Source organism: Tachyglossus aculeatus, chromosome Y3 (genome assembly GCF_015852505.1).
Source record: "Tachyglossus aculeatus isolate mTacAcu1 chromosome Y3, mTacAcu1.pri, whole genome shotgun sequence".
Taxonomy (NCBI): Eukaryota; Metazoa; Chordata; class Mammalia; order Monotremata; family Tachyglossidae; genus Tachyglossus; species Tachyglossus aculeatus.
Window position 1 is genome coordinate 3377074 of NC_052095.1, and position 25868 is coordinate 3402941.

A 25868-nucleotide genomic window follows, 5' to 3' on the forward strand; every position below is an offset into this window, starting at 1 on the left:
AGGTACAAATAAAATAAATAGAGTGATAAATCCGTACAAACATATAGCCATATATACAGGTGCTGGGGGGAAGGGAAGGAGGTAATCAATCGATCAATCAGTCGTATTTATTGAGCGCAAGCGCTCAATAAATACGATTGATTGATTGATTGAGCGCTTCCTGTGTGGTAAGCGCTCAATAAATGCGATTGATTGATTGATTGGGCAAGACGATCCAGGTGGGCCCGCCGCAGTCCGTCCGTCAGTCGCGTTTATTGAGCGCTTACTGTCAATCAGTCGTACTTACTGAGCGCTTACTGTGTACTAATAGTGACGGTGTCTGTTGAGCGCCTACTGCCAATCAATCAATCAATCAATCAATCGTACTTATTGAGCGCCGCCTATGTGCAGAGCACTGTGCCAAGCGCCTGGGAAGCACCGGTTGGCAACGCCGAGAGACGGGCGACAGAACCAGACGCGTTCACGAAATCAAAGAAACAGAATAAATAGGTGCCGGTAAAATGAGTCGATGAATAGAGGAATAGATATGCACAAACGGATCAAATAAATGGAATAAATAGGTGCAAGTGAAATAAATCGATGGATAGAGTAATAGATATGCACAAACGTATAAAATAAATGGAATAAATAGGTACAAGTAAAATAAATCGATGGATAGAGTAATAGATATGCACAAACGTATAAAATAAATGGAATAAATAGGTACAAGTAAAATAAATCGATGGATAGAGTAATAGATATGCACAAACGTATCAAATAAATGGAATAAATAGGTGCAAGTGAAATAGATGAATAGAGTAATAAATATGCACAAACGTATAAAATAAATGGAATAAATAGGTACCAGTAAAATAAGTCGATGAATAGAGTAATAGATATGCACAAACGTATCAAATAAATGGAATAAATAGGTACCAGTAAAATGAATCGATGAATAGAGTAATAAATATGCACAAACGTATAAAATAAATGGAATAAATAGGTACAAGTGAAATAGATGAATAGAGTAATAAATATGCACAAACGTATAAAATAAATGGAATAAATAGGTACCAGTAAAATAAATCGATAAATAGAGTAATAAATATGCACAAACGTATCAAATAAATGGAATAAATAGGTACAAGTAAAATAAATCGATGGATAGAGTAATAGATATGCACAAACGTATAAAATAAATGGAATAAATAGGTACAAGTAAAATAAATCGATGGATAGAGTAATAGATATGCACAAACGTATCAAATGGAATAAATAGGTGCAAGTGAAATAGATGAATAGAGTAATAAATATGCACAAACGTATAAAATAAATGGAATAAATAGGTACAAGTAAAATAAATCGATGAATAGAGTAATAGATATGCACAAACGTATAAAATGAATGGAATAAATAGGTACCAGTAAAATGAATCGATGAATAGAGTAATAAATATGCACAAACGTATAAAATAAATGGAATAAATAGGTACAAGTGAAATAGATGAACAGAGTAATAAATATGCACAAACGTATAAAATGAATGGAATAAACAGGTACCAGTAAAATAAATCAATGAATAGAGTAATAGATATGCACAAACGTATAAAATAAATGGAATAAATAGGTACCAGTAAAATAAATCGATGAATAGAGTAATAGATATGCACAAACGTATAAAATAAATGGAATAAATAGGTACAAGTAAAATAAATCGATGGATAGAGTAATAGATATGCACAAACGTATCAAATAAATGGAATAAATAGGTACAAGTGAAATAGATGAATAGAGTAATAAATATGCACAAACGTATAAAATAAATGGAATAAATAGGTACAAGTAAAATAAATCGATGAATAGAGTAATAGATATGCACAAACGTATAAAATGAATGGAATAAATAGGTACCAGTAAAATGAATCGATGAATAGAGTAATAAATATGTACAAACATATAAAATCAATAGACTAGGTGCAAGTAAAATAAATCAATGAGTAGAGTAATAAATATGTTCAAACGTATAAAATAAATGGAATAAATAGGTACAAGTAAAATGAATCAATGAATAGAGTAATAAATACGATTGATTGAGCACTTCCTGTGTGGTAAGCGCTCAATAAATACGATTGATTGATTTATTGAGCGCTTCCTGTGTGCAGGGTGCTGTACTAAGCGCTTGGGAAGCCCAAGTTGGCAACGTCTAGGGACGGTCCCGACCCAATGGTGGGCGCTCGGTCTAGAAGCGGGAGACAGACGACAAAACCAAACCTATTAACAAAATCAAATAAATAGAATAGATAGGTACAAATAAAATAAATAGAGTGATAAATCCGTACAAACATATAGCCATATATACAGGTGCTGTGGGGAAGGGAAGGAGGTAATCAATCACTCAGTCGTATTTATTGAGCGTAAAAATACGATTGATTTATTTATTGAGTGCTTCCTGTGTGCTCAATTTATTTATTTATTTATTGAGCACTTCCTGTGTGCTCAATGATTTATTGAGCGTATAAATACGATCGATTGATTTATTGAGCGCTTCCTGTGTGCGGGGCGCTTGACTAAGCGCTTGGGAAGTCCAAGTTGGCAACATCTAGAGAGGGTCCCTACCCAACGGCGGGCTCACAGTCTAGAAGGGGGAGACAGGGAACAAAACCAAGCATATTAACAAGATCAAATAAATAGAATGAATATGTACAAATAAAATCAATAAATAGAGTAATGAATCCGTACAAACATATATATTTTATATATAAAAGTAAATATAATATATATGTACGAATGAAATCAATAAATAGAGTAATAAATCCATACGAACATACATATTTATATATAAAAATATAATATATGTACAAATAAAATCAATAAATAGAGTAATAAATCCATACAAACAGATATATTTTATATATAAAAATAAATATAATATATATTTTATATAATAATAATATATGTATATATACATATATACAGGTGCACGAGGGGGAGAGGCAGAGAGAAGCCACGCGGCTCAGCGGAAAGAGCCCGGGCTTTGGGGTCCGAGGTCCTGGGTTCGAATCCCGGCCCCGCCACTTGTCAGCCGGGTGACCTGGGGCCCGTCACTCCACTTCTCTGGGCCTCAGTTCCCTCATCTGTCAAATGGGGATGGAGACTGGGCGGCCCAGTCACCCAGCTGTCAGTCGGCGGAGGCGGGATTCGAACCCACGACCTCGGACTCCCGAGCCCGGGCTCTCTCCCCGGAGCCACGCGGCTCCCCCGGGGGGCGTCCCGCAAGTCGGCTCGGGTGGACGTGCGTGTTCCCCGCAGGTGATTTCCTTCCTGGCGGCCGCCCTGGGCAAGACGGGGACCCGGCAGGACGTCGAGGACAACCGCCCCGACTTCCTGAGGAGGGGGAAGGACGGGGGGGGACGCCCGCGCCCGACCGGTCAGTGCCTCCGCCCGCCCCGGACCGTCGCCAGAGCGGATGCGGGAGCGGGAGGAGGAGTGGGAGGAGGAGGAGGAGGAGGGGAGGAGGGAGGAGGAGGAGGGGAGGAGGGAGAAGAAGAGGAGAAGAGGAGGAGGAGGAGGGAGAAGAAGAGGAAAGGAGGAGGAGGAGAAGAGGAGGAAGAGAAGAGGGAGGAGAGGAGGCGGAAGAGAAGAGGGAGGAGAGGAGGAGAAGTGGGAGGAGAGAAGGAGGAGGAAGAGGAGAAGAGGAGGAGAAGGAGGAAGAAAAGGGAGGAGAGGAGGAGAAGTGGGAGGAGAGAAAGAGGAGGAAGAGGAGAAGAGGAGGAGGAGCAGAAGGAGGAGGACGAGAAAAAGAGGAGAAGAGGAGGAGGAGGAGGAAGAAAAGAGGGAGGAGGGGAGGAGGAAGAGGAGAAGAAGATGAGAGGAGGAGGAGGAAGAGGAGAAGTGGGAGGAGAGGAGGAGGGAGAGGAGGAGGAGGGAGAGTGGAGGAGGAGGGAGAAGAAGAGGAGAGGAGGAGGAGGAGGGAGGAGAGGAGGAGGAGAAGTGGGAGGAGAGAAAGAGGAGGAAGAGGAGAAGAGGAGGAGGAGGAAGAAAAGAGGGAGGAGAGGAGGAGGAGGAAGAGGAGAAGAAGATGAGAGGAGGAGGAGGAAGAGGAGAGGAAGAGGAGAAGAGGAGTGGGAGGAGAGGAGGAGGAGCAGAACTAGGAGGAGGAGAGGAGGAAGAAGAAGAGGAGGAGAGGAGGAGGAAGAAGAGGGGAGGAGGAGCAGATGGAGGAGGAGGAGGAGAAGTGGGAGGAGAGGAGGAGAAGTGGGAGGAGAGGAGGAGCAAGAGAAGAGGAGGAGGAGCAGAACTAGGAGGAGGAGAGGAGGAAGAAGAGGGGAGGAGGAGCAGATGGAGGAGGAGGAGGAAGAAAAGGGAGGTGAGGAAGAGAAGTGGGAGGAGGAGCAGGAGGAGGAGGAGGAGAGGAGGAAGAGGAGAAGAGAGGAGGAGGAAGAGGAGAAGAAGATGAGAGGAGGAGGAGGAAGAGGAGAGGAAGAGGAGAAGAGGAGGAGTGGGAGGAGAGGAGGAGGAAGAGAAGAGGAGGAGGAGCAGAAATAGGAGGAGGAGAGGAGGAAGAAGAAGAGGAGGAGAGGAGGAGGAAGAAGAGGGGAGGAGGAGCAGATGGAGGAGGAGGAGGAGGAGGAGGAAGAAAAGGGAGGAGAGGAGGAGAAGTGGGAGGAGAGGAGGAGGAGCAGAACTAGGAGGAGGAGAGGAGGAAGAAGAGGGGAGGAGGAGCAGATGGAGGAGGAGGAGGAAGAAAAGGGAGGAGAGGAAGAGAAGTGGGAGGAGGAGCAGAAGGAGGAGGAGGAGAGGAGGAGAGGAGGAAGAGGAGGAGAGGAGGAGGAGGAAGAGGAGGAGAGGAGGAGGAGGAAGAGGACGAGAGGAGGAGGAAGAAAAGAGAAGAGGAGGAGAAGTGGGAGGAAAGGAGGAGAGGGGGAGAGGAGGAGGAAGAGGAGGAGAAGAGGACGAGAGGAGGAGGAGGAAGAAGAGGACGAGAGGAGGAGGAAGAAAAGGGAGGAGAGGAGGAGAAGTGGGAGGAAAGGAGGAGAGGAAGAAGAGAGGAACAGGAGAAGAGGAGGAGCAGAAGGAGGAAGAGAGGAGGAGGAGCAGAAGAAGGAAGGGGAGAGGAGGAGGAAAAGGAGAAGAGGAGGAGACAGAAGAGGAGGAGGAGAGAGAGCCATAGTATTAGCAGGAGGAGCAGTAGTAGTAGTAGTGGCTACTACTTAGAGAAGCAGCGTGGCTTCGTGGAAAGAGCCCGGGCTCGGGAGTCAGAGGTCGTGGGTTCGAATCCCAGCTCCTCCACTTATCAGTTGGGTGACTTTGGGAAAGTCGCTTCCCTTCTCTGGGCCTCAGTTCCCTCCTCTGTCAAATGGGGATGAAGGCTTGTGAGCCCCCCAGGGGGACAACCTCATCACCCTGTATCCTCCCCAGCGCTTAGAACAGTGCTTGGCACCTAGTAAGCGCTTAACAAATGCCAGATTGTGAGCCCACTGTTGGGTAGGGACCGTCTCTATAGGTTGCCAACTTGTACTTCCCAAGCGCTTAGTACAGTGCTCTGCACACAGGAAGCGCTCAATAAATACGATTGATTGATTGATTTTAGACTGTGAGCCCACCGTTGGGTAGGGACCATCTCTATATGTTGCCAACTTGTACTTCCCAAGCGCTTAGTACAGTGCTCTGCACACAGTAAGCGCTCAATAAATGCGATTGATTGATTTTAGACTGTGAACCCACCGTTGGGTAGGGACCGTCTCTATATGTTGCCAACTTGTGCTTCCCAAGCGCTTAGTACAGTGCTCTGCACACAGTAAGCGCTCAATAAATACGATTGATTGATTGATTAGTAGGAGGAGGAGAGAGCGCTTAGAACAGTGCATTGCACATAGTAAGCGCTTAATAAATACCATCATTATTATTATTATTAGAGAGGAGCTGTAGTAATAGCAGGAGGAGGAACACCAGTAGTAATGATGGCATTTGTTAAGCGCTTACTATGTGCCAAGCACTGTTCTAAGCGTTGCGGGGTGGGGGGGGGGCATACAAGATGATGAGTTTCCCCCGGGGGGCTCCCGGTCTTCATCCCCATTTGACAGAGGAGGGAAACTGAGGCCCGGAGAAGTGAAGGTACAGTGCTCTGCACACAGTAAGCGCTCAGTAAATACGATTGATTGATTGATTGAAGGGACTTGCCCAGAGTCACGGAGCGGACAAGGGGCCGGGGCCGGGATTCGAACCCACGCCCTCCGGGCTCTCCCCACTGAGCCACGCTGCCTCTCGACGGGGGACGGAGCCCCGCGGCGGGGGGCGGCCGGCGGCTCGGCGCTCAGTACAGTGCCCGGCCGGCGGGTGGGCGCCCAGCGGGTAGCCCGGTCACCGACGGCGGGGGGGTTGGCCGATCGCCCGCCGCAGATGTTCCTGATCGTGGCCCCGCTGTCGGTGCTGTACAACTGGAAGGATGAACTGGACGCCTGGGGCCATTTCCGCGTGGCCGTCCTGCACGGCGGCAAGAGGGACGCCCAGCTGGGCCGGGTGAAGCGGGGCAGGTGCGAAGTGGCCCTCACCACCTACGAAACCCTCCGCCTTTCCCTGGAGGAGCTCAACAGGTAGCCGCCTCGCGGGGCCGCCCGCCGGGACGCCCCCCCCGCCACCCCACCCCGGGGTGCCTCGGGCCTCGATGGAGCGCTCACTGCGTGCGGGGCACTGGACTGAGCGCCGGGGAGCGGGGCGGAGGAGGAGGCCGAAGGGGGTGAGGAGGCGGAGGCCGAAGGGGGTGAGGGGGAAGAGGAGGAGGCCAAAGAGCGGGAGGAGGAAGAGGCTGAAGGGGATGAGGAGGAGGAGGAGGCCGAAGCGGGTGAGGAGGAAGAAGGAGACCGAAGGGGGTGAGGAGGAAGAGGCCAAAGGGGGTGAGGGGGAGGAGGAGGAGGCCGAAGGGGGTGCGGGGGAGGAAGAGGAGGCCGAAGGGGGTGAGGAGGAAGAGGGAGACCTAAGGGAGTGAGGAGGAAGAGGAGGAGGCCGAAGGGGGTTAGGGGGAAGAGGAGGAGGCCGAAGGGGGTGAGGAGGAAGGGGGAGACTGAAGGGGGTGAGGAGGAGGAGGCCGAAGGGGGTGAGGAGGAAGAGGAGGAGGCCGAAGGGGGTGAGGAGGAAGAGGAGGAGGCCGAAGGGGGTGAGGAGGAAGAGGGAGACTGAAGGGGGTGAGGAGGAGGAGGCCGAAGGGGGTGAGGAGGAAGAGGAGGAGGCCGAAGGGGGTGAGGGGGAAGAGGAGGAGGCCAAAGGGGGTGAGGAGGAGGAGGAGGAGGCCAAAGGGGGTGAGGAGGAGGAGGAGGAGACCGAGGGGGTGAGGAGGAGGAGACCGAGGGGCTGAGGAGGAGGAGGAGGAGACCAAGGGGGTGAGGAGGTGGAGGAGGAGGCCAAAGGGGGTGAGGAGGAGGAGGCCGAAGGGGGTGAGGAGGAGGAGGCCGAAAGGGGTGAGGAGGAAGAAGAGGAGGAAGCCGAAGGGGGTGAGGGGACGGAGGAGGAGGCCGAAGGGGGTGAGGGGACGGAGGAGGAGGCCGTAGGGGGTGAGGGGACGGAGGAGGAGGCCGTAGGGGGTGAGGGGGAAGAGGAGAAGGCCGAAGGGGGTGAGGAGGAAGAGGGAGACTGAAGGGGGTGAGGAGGAGGAGGCCGAAGGGGGTGAGGAGGAAGAGGAGGAGGCCGAAGGGGGTGAGGGGAAAGAGGAGGAGACTGAGGGGGTGAGGAGGAGGAGGAGACCGAGGGGGTGAGGAGGAGGAGGAGGAGGAGGCTGAAGGGGGTGAGGAGGAGGAGAAGGAGGCCGAAGGGGGTGAGGAGGAAGAGGAGGAGGCCGAAGTGGGTGAGAGGAAGAGGAGGAAGCCGAAGGGGGTGAGGGGACGGAGGAGGAGGCTGAAGGGGGTGAGGGGGAAGAGGAAACTGAGGAGGGTGAGGGCACTGGGCGGGAGGAGGGTGAGGAGGTTGAGGGAGGTGAGGAGGGTGAGGAGACCAAAGGGGTGAGGAGGCAGGGGAAACTGAGCGGGGTGAAGTGGCAGAGGAGGGTGAGGAGGGTGAAGAGGCTGAAGGGCGTGAGGAGGTCTCCTCCGAGGGGGTTAGGAGGCAGGGGAGGGCGATGGTGCTGAGTGGAGTGGGGAGGATGAAGAGGCCGGAGGAGGCGAAGAGGGTGAGGAGGCCGAAGGGGGTGAGGAGGCAGAGGAAGGTGACGAGGCCAAAGGGGGTGAAGAGGATGATGGGGGCCAGGAGGGTGAGGAGGTGAGGAGACCGAAGGGGGTCACGTGGCAGAGGGAGGTGAGGAGGGCGAGGAGAGCGAAGGCATCGAAGGAGGTGAGGAGGGTGAAGAGGCTCATGGTGAGGAGGAAGAAGGAGGTGAGGAGGGTGAAGGGAGTGAGGAGGAAGAGGATGGTGAGGAAACTGAGGAGGGTGAAGAGATGGAAGGAGGTGAGGAGGGTGAAGAGGCTGATGGTGAGGAGGAAGAAGGAGGTGAGGAGGATGGAGGGAGTGAGGAGGAAGAGGAAGGTGAGGAAACTGAGGAGGGTGAAGAGATGGAAGGAGGTGAGGAGGGTGAAGAGGCTGATGGTGAGGAGGAAGAAGGAGGTGAGGCGGGTGGAGGGAGTGAGGAGGAAGAGGAAGGTGAGGGTGAGAAGAGTGAAGAGATCGAAGGAGGTGAGGAGGAAGAGGAAGGTGAGGAAACTGAGGAGGAAGAGGAGGCTGAAGGAGGTGAGGAGGCGGAGGAGGGGGAAGGTGGTTGAGGCTGATGGGGGTGAGGGGGAGGAGGAGGAGGAAGGCGAAGGGGCCGAAGGAGGGGAGGACGCCCTGGTTCGCCCCCCCCCCGCCCCGGTCCGTCCAGCCTGCAGTGGTCGGCGGTCATCATGGACGAAGCCCACCGCCTGAAGAACCCCAGGGCCCGGATAACGGAGGCCACGAAAGCGCTGCGGTGCCCGGTGCGCATCGGCCTCACGGGCACCGCCCTGCAGAACGACATGAAGGAGCTCTGGTGCCTCATGGACTGGTGAGTGGACGCCCCACGGGGATGGGGGGGGACCGGTGAGGGATGGCGGGGTGCCCGGGCAGGGGGGATGAAGACGAGGAGGGTGATGGGGGCGAGGCGGTTTCGGGGGGAAAGGGAAAGGAGGACGACGAGGCGAGATGGAGACGATGAGGCGGGTAGAGCGCGACCATTCATTCATTCGTTGTGGTACTTATTGAGCGCTTCCTGCGTGCAGAGCACTGGACCGAGCGCTTGGGAAGGACGATCGGACAACAGATCCGGGCATGTGCCAGGAGGCGTTATATTCATTCATTCGGATGTACTTACTGAGCTCTGACTGTGTGCAGAGCACTGTATTAAGCGCTTGGGAAGTACAACTGGGCAACAGATAGATGGCCCCAGGGCCGGGCATCTCCCCTGGGGCGTTATATTCATTCATTCAGCGCTTAAAACAGTGCTTTGCACATAGTAAGCACTTAACAAATACCAACATTATTATTATTATTATTATTATTATTCAGTCGTACCTATTGAGCCCTGACTGTGTACTGAGCACTTGGGAAGTACAATTGGGCAACAGATAGATGCCCCCATGGCCCCAGAGCCGGATATTTGCCCGGGGGGGGTTATAGTCATTCATTCGGTCGTACTTATTGAGTGCTGACTGTGTGCACAGCACTGGACTGAGCGCTTGGGAAGGACAATTGGGCAACAGATAGATGCCCCCAGAGCCGAGCATCTGTCTGGGGGCATTATAGTCATTCATTCAGTCGTACTTATTGAGTGCTGACTGTGTGCAGAGCACTGGACTGAGCGCTTGGGAAGGACAATTGGGCGACAGATAGATGGCCCCCATAGAGGATGAGGAAGATGATGAGGGAAGGGGGATTGAAGAGGATGAGGAGGGTGGAGGGGTGAGGAGGGTGAGGAGATTGAGGAGGATGAGGAGGAGGATGGAAGAGGATTGAAGAGGATGAGGAGGGTGAGGAGATTGAAGAGGATGAGGAAGGTGATGAGGGAAGGGATTGAAAAGGATGAGGAGGTTGAGATGGATGAGGATGGAAGGGTGAGGAGATTGAAGAGGATGAGGAGGATGATGAGGGAAAGGAGCTTGAAGAGGATGAGGTTGAGATGGATGAGGGTGGGGAGGGTGAGGAGGTTGAGGGTGAGATGGGTGAGGAGATTGAGGAGGATGAGGATGGTAGGGATTGAAGAGGATGAGGAGATTGAAGAGGATGAGGAAGGTGATGAGGGAAAGGGGATTGAAGAGGATGAGGAGGTTGAGATGGATGAGGAGGGTGAGGAAGGTGGAAGGGTGAGGAAATTGAAGAGGATGAGGAGGTTGAGATGGATGAGGAAGGTGGGGAGGGTGAGGAGGTTGAGGGTGAGATGGGTGATGAGATTGAAGATGATGAGGAGGAGGATGAGGGCAAGGGGATCAAAGAGGATGAGGAGGTTGATGAGGGAAAGAGGATTGAAGAGGATGAGGAGGTTGAGATGGATGAGGAGGATGATGAGGGAAAGGGGATTGAAGAGGATGAGGAGGTTGAGATGGATGAGGAGGGTGGAAGGGTGGAGTACAGTGCTCTGCACACAGTAAGCGCTCAATAAATACGATTGATGAAGTGTGAGGAGGTTGAGGGTGAGGAGGGTGAGGAGATTGAAGAGGATGAGGAGGATGAGGGTGAGATGGGTGAGGAGGACGTACAGAGCCTGCCACAGAGGAAGCGCCTAATACCACAGTCATCATTGTGCCTCAGTTCCCTCATCTGTCAAATGGGGGACTGGGGCCAACTCGATTTGCTCGTGTCCACCCCAGCGCCTGGTACAGCGGCTGGCCCGTAGGAAGCGCTTAACAGATCCCCGAGTCGTGGTTATTTACGGGGATCGTTGTTGCGTCCCCCCTGACCCCAGGGCGGTGCCGGGCCTCCTCGGGAGCGAGGCGAGCTTCCGGAAGCGCTTCTCCGAGCCGGTGGAGCGGGGCCAGCGGCACACGGCCACGCGGAGGGAGCTGGCCACGGGCCGCCGGGCCATGCGGGCGCTCGGCCGGAAGCTGGCCGGGCGCTTCCTCCGCCGGACCAAGGCCCTCATCGGGGACCAGCTGCCCAAGAAGGAAGACAGGGTGAGAGCGGGCTCGTCGGGCCGGGAGGGATGGCGGGGGGTCACCGAGGGACGGGCCCCTTGACGTCAGCACCGCCGCTCGGGTCGGGGGCGGGACTTCCGGTCACCTCGGGGTCACCGGGAGGTCGTAGAGCGCCGGCCCCTTGACGTCACCGCCACCGCTCGGGTCGGGGGCGGGACTTCCGGTCACCTTGGGGGTCATGAGAGGTCACAGAGGGATGACCCCTTGACTTCATCGCCATGGGGTGGGTCGGGGGCGGGACTTCCGGTCACCTCGGGGTCACCGGGAGGTCATGGAGCGCCGACCCCTTGACGTCACCGCCACAGCTCGGGTCGGGGGCGGGATTTCCGGTCACCTTGGGGTCGTGAGAGGTCACGGAGGGAAGACCCCTTGACGTCATCGCCGTGGGGAGGGTCGGGGGCGGGACTTCCGGTCACCTCGGGGTCACCGGGAGGTCGTAGAGCGCCGGCCCCTTGGCGTCACCACCACAGCTCAGGTCGAGAGAGGGACTTCCGGTCACCTTGGGGTCGTGAGAGGTCACCGAGGGATGGCCCCTTGATGTCATCGCCATGGGGCGGGTCAGGGGCGGGATTTCCGGTCACCTCGGGGTCACCGGGAGGTCGTTGAGCGCCGGCCCCTTGACGTCACTGCCACCGCTCGGGTCGGGGGCGGGACTTCCGGTCACCTTGGGGTCACGGGGAGGTCGTACAGCACCAGCCCCTTGACTTCACCACCACCGCTTGGGTCGGGGAAAGGACTTCCGGTCACCTCGAGGTCATGTGGAGGTCATAGAGTGCCGGCCCCCTGAGGTCATCACCTCAGCTCGGGTTGGGGGCGGGACTTCCTGTCACCTCGGGGTCACGGGGAGGTCGTAGAGCACTGGCCCCTTGACGTCACCGCCACCGCTCGGGTCGGGGGCGGGACTTCCGGTCACCTCGGGGTCACCGGGAGGTCGTAGAGTGCCGGCCCCTTGACGCCACCGCTCGGGTCGGGGACGGGACTTCCGGTCACCTTGGGGTCGTGAGAGGTCACCAAGGGACGGCCCCTTAATGTCATTGCCATGGGGCGGGTCAGGGGCGGGACTTCCGGTCACCTCGGGGTCACCGGGAGGTCGTGGAGCGCCGACCCCTTGACGTCATCGCCACTGCTCGGGTCGGGGGCGGGACTTCCGGTCACCTCGGGGTCACGGGGAGGTCGTAGAGGGCCGACCTCTTGACGCCCGACCTCTTGACGTCATCGCCGTGGGGTGGGTCTGGGAAAGGACTTCCGGTCACCTCGGGGTCGTGTGGAGGTCATAGAGTGCTGGCCCCCTGAGGTCAGCACCTCAGCTCGGGTCGGGGGCGGGACTTCCTGTCACCTCGGGGTCACGGGGAGGTCGTTGAGCGCCGACCCCTTGATGTCACTGCTGCAGCTTGGGTCAGGGGTGGGACTTCCGGTCACCTCGGGGTCACGGGAAGGTCATAGAGCGCCGACCCCTTGACGTCACCGCCACAGCTCGGGTCGGGGGCGGGACTTCCGGTCACCTTGGGGTCACCGGGAGGTCGTAGAGCGCCGACCCCTTGACGTCACTGCCACCGCTCGGGTCGGGGGCGGGACTTCCGGTCACCTTGGGGTCGTGAGAGGTCACAGAGGGACGGCCCCATGACGTCATCGCCATGGGGCGGGGTGGGGGCGGGACTTCCGGTCACCTCGGGGTCACCGGGAGGTCGTAGAGCACCGACCCCTTGACGTCACCGCCACAGCCCTGGTCGGGGGCGGGACTTCCTGTCACCTCGGGGTCACGGGGAGTTCATAGGGTGCCGACCCCTTGACGTCACCACCACAGCTCAGGTAAGGGGAGGGACTTCCGGTCACCTTGGGGTCGTGAGAGGTCACCGAGGGACGGCCACTTGACATCATCGCCGTGGGGCTGGTCGGGGGCGGGACTTCCGGTCATCTCGGGGTCACCGGGAGGTCATAGAGCGCCGACCCCTTGACATCACCACCACAGTTCGGATCGGGGGAGGGGCTTCCGGTCACCTTGGGGTCGTGAGAGGTCACCGAGGGACGGCCCCCTTGACGTCATCGCCGCGGGGCGGGGCGGGGGCGGGACTTCCGGTCACCTCGGGGTCACTGGGAGGTCACAGAGCGCCAACCCCCTGACATCACCGCCACAGCTCGGGTCGGGGGCAGGACTTCCAGCCATCTCGGGGTCACGGGGAGGTCGTAGAGCGCCGACCCCTTGACGTCACCGCCCCCGCTCGGGTCGAGGGAGGGACTCCCGGTCACCTCGGGGTCGTGGGGGGTCACCGAGGGATGGGCCCCTTGATGTCATCGCCATGGGGCGGGTCAGGGGCGGGACTTCCGGTCACCTCGGGGTCACAGGGAGGTCGTAGAGCTCCGACCCCTTGATGTCACCGTCACAGCCCTGGTCGGGGGCGGGACTTCCTGTCACCTCGGGGTCACCGGGAGGTCGTAGAGCGCCGACCCTTTGACGTCACCGCCACAGCTCGGGTCGGGGGTGGGACGTCCGGTCACCTCGGGGTCGTGTGGAGGTCACCAAGGGATGGCCCCTTGACGTCATCGCCATGGGGCGGGGCGGAGGCGGGACTTCCGGTCACCTCGGGGTCACCGGGAGGTCGTAGAGCGCCGACCCCTTGATGTCACCGCCACAGCCCTGGTCGGGGGCGGGACTTCCTGTCACCTCGGGGTCACCGGGAGGTCGTAGAGCGCCGACCCTTTGACGTCACCGCCACAGCTCGGGTCGGGGGCGGGACTTCCGGTCACCTTGGGGTCGTGAGAGGTCACAGAGGGACGGCCCCATGACGTCATCGCCATGGGGCGGGGCGGGGGCGGGACTTCCGGTCACCTCGGGGTCACCGGGAGGTCATAGAGCGCCCGGCCCCTTGACGTCACCGCCACAGCTCGGGTCGGGGGCGGGACTTCCGGTCACCTTGGGGGTCACGGGGAGGTCGTAGGGCACCGACCCCTTGACGTCACCGCCACAGCTCGGTGGGCAGGGCTCCCAGGCGCTCAGTACAGTGTCAGTCAGTCAGTCCTTGGAATTTACTGAGCGCTTGGGAGAGTCCAATACAACCCTATACAGACCTATTCATTCATTCATTCATTCATTGAATCCTATCTATTAAGCATTTATTGTGTGGAGAGCTCTGTATTAAGCGCTTGGGAGAGTCCAATATAACCCTAGCAGACACATTCAGTCATTGGATCGTATCTATTAAGCGCTTATTGTGTGTAGACCTCTGTACTAAGCGCTTGGGAGAGTTCAATATAACCCTAGCAGACACATTCTTTCATTCATTGAATCGTATCTATTAAGCGCTTATTGTGTGGAGAGCTCTGTAGTAAGCACTTGGGAGAGTCCAATATAACCCTAGCAGACACATTCGTTCATTCATTGAATCGTATCTATTAAATGCTTATTGTGTGGAGACCTCTGTACTGAGCACTTGGGAGAGTCCAATATAACCCTAAAACACAAGACACATTCGTTCATTCATTCATTCATTGAATCGTATCTATTAAGCATTTATTGTGTGGAGACCTCTGTACTAAGCACTTGGGAGAGTCCAATATAACCCTAGCAGACACATTCGTTCATTCATTGAATCATATTTATTAAGCGCTTATTGTGTGGAGAGCTCTGTACTAAGCGCTTGGGAGAATCCTGTACAACCCTAAACAGGCACATTCGTTCATTCATTGAATCATATCTATTAAGCATTTATTGTGTGGAGACCTCTGTACTAAGCGCTTGGGAGAGTCCAATATAACCCTAGCAGACACATTCGTTCATTCATTGAATCCTATCTATTAAGCGCTTATTGTGTGGAGACCTCTGTACTAAGCGCTTGGGAGAGTCCAATATAACTCTAGCAGACACATTCGTTCGGTGGGCAGGGCTCCCAGGCGCTCAGTACAGTGTCAGCCAGTCAGTCCTTGGAATTTACTGAGCGCTTGGGAGAGTCCAGTACAACCCTATACAGACCTATTCATTCATTCATTCATTGAATCATATCTATTAAGCATTCATTGTGTGGAGACCTCTGTACTAAGCGCTTGGGAGAGTCCAGTATAACCCTAGCAGACACATTCGTTCATTCATTGGATCGTATCTATTAAGCGCTTATTGTGTGGAGACCTCTGTACTAAGCGCTTGGGAGAGTCCAATATAACCCTAGCAGACACATTCGTTCATTCATTGAATCGTATCTATTAAGCGCTTACTGTGTGGAGACCTCTGTACTAAGCGCTTGGGAGAGTCCAGTATAACCCTAGCAGACACATTTGTCCATTCATTGAATCGTATCAAGCGTTTATTATGTGGAGATCTCTGTACTAAGCGCTTGGGAGAGTCCAATATAACCCTAGCAGACACATTTGTTCATTCATTGAATCGTATCTATTAAGCGCTTATTGTGTGGAGACCTCTGTACTAAGCGCTTGGGAGAGTCCAATATAACCCTAGCAGACACATTCGTTCATTCATTGAATCGTATCTATTAAGCGCTTATTGTGTGGAGAGCTCTGTACTAAGCGCTTGGGAGAGTCCAGTATAACCCTAGCAGGCACATTCGTTCATTCATTGAATCGTATCTATTAAGCGCTTATTGTGTGGAGACCTCTGTACTAAGCGCTTGGGAGAGTCCAGTACAACCCTAAACAGGCACATTCATTCATTCATTGAATCCTATCTATTAAGCATTTATTGTGTGGTGACCTCTGTACTAAGCGCTTGGGAGAGTCCAATATAACCCTAGCAGACACATTCGTTCATTCATTGAATCCTATCTATTAAGCGCTTATTGTGTGGAGAGCTCTGTACTAAGCGCTTGGGAGAGTCCAATATAACTCTAGCAGACACATTCGTTCGGTGGGCAGGGCTCCCAGGCGCTCAGTACAGTGTCAGCCAGTCAGTCCTTGGAATTTACTGAGCGCTTGGGAGAGTCCAGTACAACCCTATACAGACCTATTCATTCATTCATTCATTGAATCATATCTATTAAGCATTCATTGTGTGGAGACCTCTGTACTAAGCGCTTGGGAGAGTCCAGTATAACCCTAGCAGACACATTCGTTCATTCATTGAATCGTATCTATTAAGCGCTTATTGTGTGGAGACCTCTGTACTAAGCGCTTGGGAGAGTCCAGTATAACCCTAGCAGACACATTCGTTCATTCATTGAATCGTATCTATTAAGCGCTTATTGTGTGGAGACCTCTGTACTAAGCGCTTGGGAGAGTCCAGTATAACCCTAGCAGACACATTTGTCCATTCATTGAATCGTATCAAGCATTTATTGTGTGGAGACCTCTGTACTAAGCGCTTGGGAGAGTCCAATGTAACCCTAGCAGACACATTTGTTCATTCATTGAATCGTATCTATTAAGCGCTTATTGTGTGGAGACCTCTGTACTAAGCGCTTGGGAGAGTCCAGTATAACCCTAGCAGGCACATTCGTTCATTCATTGAATCGTATATATTAAGCGCTTATTGTGTGGAGAGCTCTGTAGTAAGCGCTTGGGAGAGTCCAATATAACCCTAAAACACAAGACACATTCGTTCATTCATTCATTCATTGAATCGTATCTATTAAGCTTTTATTGTGTGGAGACCTCTATACTAAGCGCTTGGGAGAGTCCAATATAACCCTAGCAGACACATTCTTTCATTCATTGAATCGTATCTATTAAGCGCTTATTGTGTGGAGACCTCTGTACTAAGCGCTTGGGAGAGTCCAATATAACCCTAGCAGACACATTCGTTCAGTCATTGAATCCTATCTATTAAGCATTTATTGTGTGGAGACCTCTGTACTGAGCGCTTGGGAGAGTCCAGTATAACCCTAGCAGACACATTCGTTCATTCATTGAATCGTATCTATTAAGCGCTTATTGTGTGGAGACCTCTGTACTAAGCGCTTGGGAGAGTCCAGTGTAACCCTAGCAGACACATTTGTTCATTCATTGAATCGTATCTATTAAGCGCTTATTGTGTGGAGACCTCTGTACTAAGCGCTTGGGAGAGTCCAGTATAACCCTAGCAGACACATTTGTTCATTCATTGAATCGTATTTATTAAGCGCTTATTGTGTGGAGAGCTCTGTACTAAGCGCTTGGGAGAGTCCAATATAACCCTAGCAGACACATTCGTTCATTCATTGAATCCTATCTATTAAGCGCTTATTGTGTGGAGAGCTCTGTACTAAGCGCTTGGGAGAGTCCAATATAACCCTAGCAGACACACTCGTTCATTCATTGAATCGTATCTATTAAGTGCTTATTGTGTGGAGACCTCTGTACTAAGCGCTTGGGAGAGTCCAATATAAGCCTAGCAGACACATTCGTTCATTCATTGAATCGTATCTAGTAAGCGCTTATTGTGTGGAGACCTCTGTACTAAGCGCTTGGGAGAGTCCAATATAACCCTAGCAGAAGCATTTGTTCATTCATTGAATCATATTTATTAAGCGCATGTTGTGTGGAGAGCTCTGTACTAAGCGCTTGGGAGAGTCCAGTATAATCCTAGCAGACACATTTCTTCATTCATTGAATTGTATCTATTAAGCATTTATTGTGTGGTGACCTCTGTACTGAGCGCTTGGGAGAGTCCAATATAACCCTAGCAGACACATTCTTTCATTCATTGAATCGTATCTATTAAGCGCTTATTGTGTGGAGACCTCTGTACTAAGCGCTTGGGAGAGTCCAATATAACCCTAGCAGACACATTCGTTCGTTCATTGAATCGTTTCTATTAAGCGTTTATTGTGTGGAGACCTCTGTACTAAGCGCTTGGGAGAATCCAGTACCACCCTAAACAGGCACATTCATTCATTCATTCATCGAATCATATCTATTAAGCGTTTATTCATTCATTCATTCAGTCGTATTTGTGTGGAGAGCTCTGTACTAAGCGCTTGGGAGAGTCCAGTACAACCCTAAATGGGCACATTTGTTCATTAATTCGTCGAATCGTGTTTATTAAGCATTTATTGTGTGGAGGGCACTGTACTGAGTGCTTGGGAGAGCCCAGTACAACCCCAAACAGGCACATTCATTCAGTCACTCATCGAGTCATGTTTATTAAGCCTTTATTGTGTGGAGAGCACTGTACTGAGCACTTGGGAGAGTCCAGTACAACCCTAAACAGGCACATTCGTTTATCGAATCGTGTTTATTAAGCATTTATTGTGTGGCGAGCATTGTACTGAGCGCTTGGGAGAGTCCAATACAACCCTAAACAGGCACATTTGTTCATTCATTGAATCATATCTATTAAGTGTTTCTTGAGTGGTGAGCACTGTACTGAGCACTTGGGAGAGTCCAATACAACCCTAAACAGAAGACACATTTGTTCATTCATTCATTGAATCATATCTATTAAGCCTTTATTGTGTGGTGAGCACTGTACTGAGCACTTGGGGGAGTCCAGTATAACCCTAAACAGAAGACATATTCGTACATTCATTCATTGAATCATATCTGTTAAGCCTTTATTGTGTGGAGAGCACTGTACTGAGCACTTGGGAGAGTCCAGTACAACCCTAAACAGGCACATTCGTTCATTCATTCATTGAATCATATCTATTAAGTGTTTATTGTGTGGTGAACACTGTACTGAGCACTTGGGAGAGTCCAATATAAGCAGAAGACGCATTTGTTCATTCATTCATTGAAACATATCTATTAAGCATTTATTGTGTGGAGAGCACTGTACTGAGCGCTTGGTAGAGTCCAATACAACCTTAAACAGACACATTCCTTCATTCATTCATTGAATTATGTTTATGAAGCGTTTCTTGTGTGGAGAGCACTGTACTGAGCACTTGGGAGAGTCCAGTACAACCCTAAACAGGCACATTCGTTCATTCATTCATTGAATCATATCTATTAAGTGTTTATTGTGTGGTGAACACTGTACTGAGCACTTGGGAGAGTCCAATATGACCCTAAACCGAAGACACATTCATTCATTCATTCATTGAATCATATCTATTAAGCGTTTACTGTGTGGAGAGCACTGTACTGACCACTTGGCAGAGTCCAGTACATCCCTAAGCAGACACATTCCTTCTCATTGAATCATGCTTATTAACCGTTTACTGTGTGGTGAGCACTGTACTAAGCGCTTGGGAGAGGCCAATACAACCCTAAACAGGCACATTCGTTCATTCCATCATTGAATCATAATATTGTGTGGAGAGCACTGTACTGAGCGCCTGGGAGAGTCCAATACAACCCTAAACAGGCACATTCGTTCATTCCGTCATTGAATCATATTTATTGTGTGGAGAGCACTGTACTGAGCGCCTGGGAGAGTCCAGTACAACCCTAAACAGGAACATTCGTTCATTCAGTCATTGAATTATAATATTTATTGTGTGGCAAGCACTGTACTGAGCACCTGGGAGAGTCCAATACAACCCTAAACAGGCACATTCATTCATTCCGTCATTGAATCATAATATTTATTGTGTGGAGAGCACTGTACTGAGTGCCTGGGAGAGTCCAATACAACCCTAAACAGGCACATTCATTCATTCAGTCATTGAATCATAATATTTATTGTTTGGAGAGCACTGTACTGAGCGCCTGGGAGAGTCCAGTACAACCCTAAACAGGCACATTCGTTCATTCCGTCATTGAATCATAATATTGATTGTGTGGAGAGCACTGTACTGAGCGCCTGGGAGAGTCCAGTACAACCCTAAACAGGCACATTCGTTCATTCCGTCATTGAATCATAATATTGATTGTGTGCAGAGCACTGTACTGAGCGCCTGGGAGAGTCCAATACAACCCTAGTCTTCTAGACTGTGAGCCCGCTGTTGGGTAGGGACCGGATCTATGTGTTGCCAACTTGTACTTCCCAAGCGCTCAGTACAGTGCTCTGCACACAGTAAGCGCTCAGTAAATCCGATGGAACGGATGAATATCCTGTATATATGTTTGTACGTATTTATTACTCCATTTATTTTTCATTTATTTTATTTTGTTAATATGTTTTGTTTTGTTCTCCATCTCCCCCTTCTAGCCTGTGAGCCCCCAGTTGGGTAGGGACCGTCTCTAGATGTTGCCAACGTGGACTTCCCAAGCGCTTAGTACAGTGCTCTGCACACAGGAAGTGCTCAATAAATACGATTGAATGAATAAATGAATGAATGCCATTATTATTATTATTCTTATTCTCTGGGCCTCAGTTCCCTCCTCTGTCAAATGGGGATGAAGCCCGTGAGCCCCCCGGGGGACAACCTCATCACCTTGGAACCTCCCCAGCGCTTAGAACGGTGCTTGGCACATAGTGAGCGCCTAATAAATGCCATTATTATCGTGCTTTCCGAGCGCTCAGTCCAGTGCTCTGCACACAGGGAGCGCTCAGTAAATCCGATGGACTGGATGAATATCCTGGGTAGGGACCGTCTCTATATGTTGCCGACTTGGACTTCCCAAGCGCTTAGTACAGTGCTCTGCATACAGTAAGCGCTCAATAAATACGATTGATTGATTGACATGTTTGTACGTATTTATTACTCTATTTTATTTGTACATATTTATTCTATTTATTTTACTTTGTTAATATGTTTTGTCGTCCGTCTCCCCCTTCTAGACTGTGAGCCCCCCGTTGGGTAGGGACCGTCTCTATATGTCGCCGACTTGGACTTCCCAAGCGCTCAGTACAGTGCTCTGCACACAGGAAGCGCTCAATAAATACGATTGATTGATATGTTTGTACGTATTACTCTATTTTATTTGTACATATTTATTCTATTTATTTTATTTTGTTAATATGTTTTGTCGGCCGTCTCCCCCTTCTAGACTGTGAGCCCCCAGTTGGGTAGGGACCGTCTGTAGATGTTGCCAACTTGGACTTCCCAAGCGCTTAGTACATTGCTCTGCACACAGTAAGCGCTCAATAAATACGATTGATATGTTTGTACGTATTTATTACTCGATTTTATTTGTACCTATTTATTCTATTTATTTTATTTTGTTAATATGTTTTGTCGTCCGTCTCCCCCTTCTAGACTGTGAGCCCGCCGTCGGGTAGGGACCGTCTCTATATGTCGCCGACTTGGACTTTGCAAGCGCTTAGTACAGTGCTCTGCACACAGGAAGCGCTCAATGAATACGATTGATTGATTGATATGTTTGTACGTATTTATTACTCGATTTTATTTGTACCTATTTATTCTATTTATTTTATTTTGTTAATATGTTTTGTCGTCCGTATCCCCCTTCTAGACTGTGAGCCCGCCGTTGGGTAGGGACCGTCTCTATATGTCGCCGACTTGGACTTTGCAAGTGCTTAGTACAGTGCTCTGCACACAGTAAGCGCTCAATAAATGCGATTGATTGATATGTTTGTACGTATTTATTACTCTATTTGATTTGTCCATATTTATTCTATTTATTTTATTCTGTTAATGTGTTTTGTCGTCCGTATCCCCCTTCTAGACTGTGAGCCCGCCGTTGGGTAGGGACCGTCTCTATATGTCGCCGACTTGGACTTTGCAAGTGCTTAGTACAGTGCTCTGCACACAGTAAGCGCTCAATAAATGCGATTGATTGATATGTTTGTACGTATTTATTACTCTATTTGATTTGTCCATATTTATTCTATTTATTTTATTCTGTTAATGTGTTTTGTCGGCCGTCTCCCCCTTCTAGACTGTGAGCCCCCCGTTGGGTAGGGACCGTCTCTAGGTGTCGCCGACTTGTACTTCCCAAGCGCTTAGTACAGTGCTCTGCACGCAGGAAGCGCTCAATAAATACGATTGATTGAGTGATATGTTTGTACGTATTTATTACTCTATTTTATTTGTACATATTTATTCCATTTATTTTATTTTGTTAATATGTTTTGTCGTCCGTCTCCCCCTTCTAGACTGTGAGCCCGCCGTTGGGTAGGGACTGTCTCTATATGTTGCCGACTTGGACTTTCCAAGCGCTCAATACAGTGCTCTGCACACATTAGGCAATCAATCAATCAATCAATCATATTTATTGAGCGCTTATTATGTGCAGAGCACTGTACTAAGCGCTTAGGAAGTACAATTTGGCAACATATAGAGACAGTCCCTACCCAACGGTGGGCTCACAGTCTAAAAGGGGGAGACAGAGAACAAAACCAAACCTACTAACAAAATAAAATAAACAGAATAGATATGTACAAGTAAAATAAATAAATAGAGCTCAGTAAATGCGATGGAATGGATCAATCAATCAATCGTATTTATTGAGCGCTTACTGTGTGCAGAGCACTGTACTAAGCGCTTGGGAAGTCCAAGTTGGCAACATATGGAGACAGTCCCTACCCAACAGTGGGCTCACAGTCTAGAAGGGGGAGACAGAGAACAAAACCAAACATACTAACAAAATAAAATAAATAGAATAGATAGGTACAAGTAAAATAAAGAGAGTAATAAATATGTACAAACCAGGCCGTGACGGTTGTCCCTCCCTTTCCACTGAGCAGCGCGGCTCAGCGGGAAGAGCCCGGGCTTGGGACGCAGAGGTCGTGGGTTCAAATCCCGGCGCCGCCGCCGCCGCTTGTCAGCTGGGTGACTTGGGGCGAGTCACTTCACTTCTCTGGGCCTCAGTTCCCTCATCTGGAAAATGGGGGTGAAGACTGGGAGCCCCACGTGGGACAACTTGATCCCCTTGTAACCTCTCCAGTGCTTAGAACAATGCTTTGCACATAGTAAGCGCTTAACAAATACCAACTTTATTATTATTATTATTATTATTATTATTCCCAACCCCGGCAGGTGGTCTACTGCGCCCTGACGGACTTCCAGCGGGCCGTCTACCAGGCGGTGTTGGACACGGAGGACGTGGCCCTGGTCCTGGGGGGCGGCGAGCCCTGCCCCTGCGGCCGCGGCCGGAGGCGGAAGAACTGCTGCTACCAGGTCGGCCCGGGGCCCTCTCCCCCTCGGTGACCTCCCTCGGGGAGGGATTCAAGATGGAGGCCATCCGGCCTCCCCTCCTCGGTGGCCTCCCTCAGGGCTGGGTCCAATATGGCGGCTGTTTGGCCCCTGGGCCCGGCCTCTCCCTCAGGGTTGGGTTCAAGATGGCGGCCACCTGGCCCCCAGCCTTTCCCTCAGGGCCGGGTCCAAGATGGCGGCTGTTTGGCCCCCCGGGCCTGGCCTCTCCCTCAGGGCTGGGTTCAAGATGGCGGCCACCTGGGCCCAGCCTCCCCTCCTGGGTGGCCCCCCTCAGGGCTGGGTCCAAGATGGCGGCTGTTTGGCCCCTGGGCCCGGCCTCTCCCTCAGGGTTGGGTCCAAGATGGCGGCCGCCTGGCCCCCAGCCTTCCCTCAGGGCTGAGTCCAAGATGGCGGCCTCCTGGCCCACAGCCTCTCCCTCAGGGCCGGGTCCAAGATGGTGGCCGTCCAGGCCCAGCCTTTCCCTCAGGGCCGGGTCCAAGATGGCGGCCGCCTGGCCCCCAGCCTTTCCCTCACGGCCGGGTCCAAGATGGCGGCCTCTTGGCCCCCAGCCTCTCCCTTAGGGCCGGGTCCAAGATGGCGGCCGTCCAGGCCCAGCCTTTCCCTCAGGGCCGGGTCCAAGATGGCGGCCTCCTGGCCCCCAGCCTCTCTCTCAGGGCCGGGGCCAAGATGGCGGCCGTCCAGGCCCAGCCTTTCCCTCAGGGCCGGGTCCAAGATGGCGGCCATCCAGGCCCAGCCTTTCCCTCAGGGCCGGGTCCAAGATGGCGGCCGCCTGGCCCCCAGCCTCTCCCTCAGGGCCGGGTCCAAGATGGCGGCCTCCTGGCCTCCAGCCTCTCCCTCAGGGCTGGGTCCAAGATGGTGGCCGTCCAGGCCTAGTCTTTCCCTCAGGGCCGAGTCCAAGATGGCGGCCTCTTGGCCCCCAGCCTTTCCCTCAGGGCTGGGTCCAAGATGGTGGCCGTCCAGGCCTAGTCTTTCCCTCAGGGCCGGGTCCAAGATGGCGGCCGCCTGGCCCCCAGCCTTTCCCTCAGGGCCAGGTCCAAGATGGCGGCCTTCCAGGCCCAGCCTTTGCCTCAGGGCCGGGTCCAAGGTGGCGGCCGCCTGCCCCCCAGCCTTTCCCTCAGGGCTGAGTCCAAGATGGCGGCCTCCTGGCCCCCAGCCTCTCCCTCAGGGCCGGGTCCAAGATGGCGGCCTCCTGGCCCCCAGCCTCTCCCTCAGGGCCAGGTCCAAGATGGCGGCCGTCCAGGCCCAGCCTTTCCCTCAGGGCCGAGTCCAAGATGGCGGCCTCTTGGTCCCCAGCCTCTCCCTCAGGGCTGGGTCCAAGATGGCGGCCTCCTGGCCCCCAGCCTCTCCCTCAGGGCCGGGTCCAAGATGGCGGCCGTCCAGGCCCAGCCTTTCCCTCAGGGCCTAGTCCAAGATGGCGGCCTCCTGGTCCCCAGCCTCTCCCTCAGGGCCGGGTCCAAGATGGCGGCCTCCTGGCCCCCAGCCTTTCCCTCAGGGCAGGGTCCGAGATGGCGGCCTCTTGGCCCCCAGCCTTTCCCTCAGGGCCGGGTCCAAGATGGCGGCCATCCAGGCCCAGCCTTTCCCTCAGGGCCGAGTCCAAGATGGCGGCCTCCTGGCCCCCAGCCTCTCCCTCAGGGCCGGGTCCAAGATGGCGGCCTCTTGGTCCCCAGCCTCTCCCTCAGGGCTGGGTCCAAGATGGCGGCCTCCTGGCCCCCAGCCTTTCCCTCAGGGCCGGGTCCAAGATGGCGGCCGCCTGGCCCCCAGCCTTTCCCTCAGGGCCGGGTCCAAGATGGCGGCCTTCCAGGCCCAGCCTTTGCCTCAGGGCCGGGTCCAAGATGGCGGCCTCCTGGCCCCTAGCCACTCCCTCAGGGCCGGGTCCAAGATGGCGGCCTCTTGGTCCCCAGCCTCTCCCTCAGGGCTGGGTCCAAGATGGCGGCCTCCTAGCCCCCAGCCTGTCCCTCAGGGCCGGGTCCAAGATGGCGGCCTCCTGGCCCCCAGCCTTTCCCTCAGGGCCGGGTCCAAGATGGCGGCCTCCTGGCCCCCAGCCTCTCCCTCAGGGCCGGGTCCAAGATGGCGGCCGTCCAGGCCCTCAGCCTCTCCTTCAGGGCCGGGTCCAAGATGGCGGCCTCCTGGCCCCCAGCCCCTCCCTCAGGGCCGGGTCCAAGATGGCAGCCTCCTGGCCCCCAGCCCGTAATGATAATAATAATAATAATAATAACGATAGTATTTGTGAAGCGTTTACTACATGCCAAGCACTGTTCTCAGCGCTGGGGAAGTTCCAAGGTGATGAGGTTGTCCCGCCGGGGGGCTCACGGTCTTCATCCCCATTTGACAGAGGAGGAAACTGAGGCACAGAGAAGTCAAGTGGCTTGCCCAGGGTCACACAGCGGACGATCGGTGGAGTTGGGATTTGAACCCAGTTTGGTGCCGACTTGTACTTCCCAAGCGCTTAGTCCAGTGCTCTGCACACAGTAAGCGCTCAATAAATACGATCGAGTCAATGAATGAATGAACCCATGGAGCATTATTGTATCATTGTATATTATATCATTTTATATTATATCACATCATAGCATATCATATATTACATCATATTGTATTGTCATGCTATATTATGTCATGTTGTATTAAATTAAGTTATATTACATATTACATCACATTATGTTACATTATAATACATTACATGATATTATACATTATATTATATTGTATTATATTATGCTATACAATATCATATTATAGTACATTATTCATTCAATCATTTATTGAGCGCTTACTGTGTGCAGAGCACTGTACTAAGCGCTTGGGAAGTACAAGTTGGCAACATAACATATGTTATA

At 52.4% G+C, this 25868-nt stretch overlaps 2 protein-coding genes across 2 annotated transcripts in view; both read left to right on the forward strand.

Moving 5' to 3' along the window:
* ERCC6L2 (ERCC excision repair 6 like 2) overlaps positions 1-25868 on the forward strand; it is a 128282-nt gene that overhangs the window by 18786 nt on the left and 83628 nt on the right. The window contains exons 3-7 of the mRNA XM_038768136.1: positions 3288-3396; positions 6334-6571; positions 8821-8982; positions 10876-11083; positions 22855-22995. Coding sequence (XP_038624064.1) covers positions 3288-3396; positions 6334-6571; positions 8821-8982; positions 10876-11083; positions 22855-22995 — 858 coding nt within the window. The remainder of the gene's footprint in view (positions 1-3287; positions 3397-6333; positions 6572-8820; positions 8983-10875; positions 11084-22854; positions 22996-25868) is intronic.
* Positions 23013-25272, forward strand: LOC119946743 (collagen alpha-1(I) chain-like). The gene is made up of 2 exons (XM_038768179.1): positions 23013-24015; positions 24063-25272. Exons 1-2 carry the CDS (start codon positions 23465-23467, stop codon positions 24883-24885), a joined length of 1374 nt encoding a protein of 457 aa, XP_038624107.1. The 5' UTR covers positions 23013-23464; the 3' UTR covers positions 24886-25272.